The sequence below is a fragment of the Coffea arabica genome, chromosome 4e, assembly GCF_036785885.1.
Source record: "Coffea arabica cultivar ET-39 chromosome 4e, Coffea Arabica ET-39 HiFi, whole genome shotgun sequence".
Classification (NCBI taxonomy): Eukaryota; Viridiplantae; Streptophyta; class Magnoliopsida; order Gentianales; family Rubiaceae; genus Coffea; species Coffea arabica.
Window position 1 is genome coordinate 46,712,947 of NC_092317.1, and position 2,532 is coordinate 46,715,478.

Consider the following 2,532-nt stretch of genomic DNA (forward strand, 5'->3'; position numbering starts at 1 on the left):
GGATGAAATATTCCATATATTTTTGTACATTAACACTACATTTGTATATAATAATGCTGTAATCAACACAATGCCGGACGAACAGCACTTATTAAAAAAAGAAATAAGAAAAATTCTTACAAGCTCAAGGTTTGGAATGAAAATAGGACTTGCCATCTATTAAATGTTTTCATAATGCTTTTGACTAACAAATTTCTTTATTCTTGGGCATTAAAAAGTAAATTAAGAAACATTTCTCCACCACCTATTGAACCACTATATATATACATAGCATACCAAGATCCATGGCCAAAGCACTAGAGAAAGAAAGATGGGATCAGGGGAAAACAAAGTAGTTCTGCATGGAATGTGGGCAAGCCCTTATGTGAAGAGAGTAGAATTGGCTCTGAAAATCAAAGGCATACCCTTTGAGTACGTGGAAGAAAATTTGAGGAACAAAAGTCCACAGCTCCTCAAATACAATCCAGTGCACAAAAAGGTCCCCGTTCTTGTCCATAATGGAAAGCCAGTATGTGAATCACTCGTTATTCTTGAATATCTCGATGAAGTCTGGTCAACTGGACCTCAACTCCTGCCTAAGGAGCCATATCAAAGAGCCAATTTTCGTTTTTGGGCTGCATACATCCAACAGGTATGACTATATTTTGTTTCAACAAAATTTCCTCGTCTCGTTAAAATGTGCATAATTAACCTGTGTTAGTGCAGTTGCTAGAGAGCATATTCAAACTCTTCAACGCTGACAAGGAAGCACATGAGAAACCCCTTCAAGAAGTGCACGAGAAGTTGAGGAATTTGGAAGATGGTGTTAAGGAATTCTACTTTCCTGAAGGAAGTCCTAATCATATCTCAGCTGAAAACTTGGGGATCCTAGATGTTATGCTGGTTTCAGTCCTAGGTCCCTTCAGGGCAAAAGAAGAGGCCTTTAGTGTGAAGATTTTAGATCCTGAGAAGAATCCACTTATTTTCTCATGGATTCAAGCTCTTATTGAGCTACCTCTGGTCAAGGAAGTCGTCCCTCCACATGACAAGATGGTTGGGGTTCTTCAGTTTCTAAAACAAAGTGGCTTCAAATTCTAAGCTAAATTCCCATCCAAGTTTAGTATTTTATGTTTTCATTCACGGCTACAAGTCTAGTTTGTAGAAGTTCCTGCAGTGTGACTTCACTTTGTTGTTTATGTTAATTGAAGCCACTACCCACTACTTAATTGGCTTTATTCTAATAAATAAGGGATTAATCTTCTATCTATTAACATAATATATATTATCACCGTAGATATATGACAACTAATTCGAATTTGAATAAAATATTAATGATACTTCAATTATTATTAATATCAATACGTCTTCTTGACAATGTTCAAATAAGGCCCTTAAATAATTTCAAAAGAGAAAGTGCCAATTCTACATTTTCAATTTTCAATGTTCAACACGCATTTGCTGCCAGTGAACTCGAGTTTTAGAAAACGTCCTTCTGAGGTTCAGCAAATAATCAATGCTCAATAAACAATTCATCAAAGTCGACAAGCAATGGATTGAACTGTTGTCAACGCTTGACATACTAATTTCCAATATCAAATAAATAAGATGTTAGGTCTGGTCCCAAGAAATTGGCCAACGAGAATAATAGGATTTTTGAAAATTCAATAATGACAATAACAAAATAAATAAATCAAACAGAGAGAAACAAAATTTTATATGGTTCGGTCCAATTAATCTACGTCGCAGATTTACTATAACAAAAAAAGAGTACAAAATCTTAAAAAATAATTTCTAGGCCCAATAGGTACTTAAAACTAAAAACACAAAGAAGTCTAAATAGCACAAAATGCCTAATGACCCAAAGGCCCATAACTTGTTCTTTTGATTTAATGCCTAACAAAATTTCTCTTGAACTGGGGCGTAGGTTCCCTAAAATTCTTTTGGACTGGTGCACATGGAACTTGGATTGGTGCCCTTAGTACACTTAGGTTCTATTTGATAACTCAGTTCAGCATTTAAACTTAATGGGTTCAGATCTTAATATATTTAGACCGTTTGATAACAAAAAATTGAACATTTGAATTAATTAAGTGGTACTGAATTTTTCAACCAAAATTAAGGCTCTATTTGATAACCCAATTCAACATTTCAACTTAATGGATTCAGATCTTAACCAGTGTTTTGAAAATTGGACCGGATCAGTCGGTTTGATCGATTGAACCACGAACCGACCATGGTACCGGTCCGGTTCTATACTAAAGTTGACTTTGTAAGAAAACCGATCAAACCCATCGAAACCGGCGAACCGGGTCGAACCAGTGGTTTCCAGTTTTTCAACTTTCCCCTCAATATTTTTTAAAATTTTGCAAAATATAGATATTTTTTTAAAATTTTGCAAAATACAGCTACCAAGTATCAAACTCAAAACCTTTGTGATAGAAGACCAATGTAGTAACTATTGTACCATCACATCCTATTAGTCTTTTTTGATAACTCATTTATATAAAACAAACATCTTTCTTTCTTTTCTCCGTTTTCCCTACAAAATCTCTT

The 2,532-nt window shown here is 34.7% G+C and overlaps 1 protein-coding gene across 1 annotated transcript; it reads left to right on the top strand.

The window, feature by feature from the left end:
* The first annotated feature begins 271 nt into the window (after nucleotides 1–271).
* LOC113742827 (glutathione S-transferase U9) lies at nucleotides 272–1,240 on the top strand. The gene is made up of 2 exons (XM_027270822.2): nucleotides 272–631; nucleotides 706–1,240. The coding sequence occupies exons 1-2, from the start codon at nucleotides 311–313 to the stop codon at nucleotides 1,075–1,077; spliced, it is 693 nt and encodes a 230-aa protein (XP_027126623.1). The 5' UTR covers nucleotides 272–310; the 3' UTR covers nucleotides 1,078–1,240.
* Nucleotides 1,241–2,532: the final 1,292 nt, after the last annotated feature.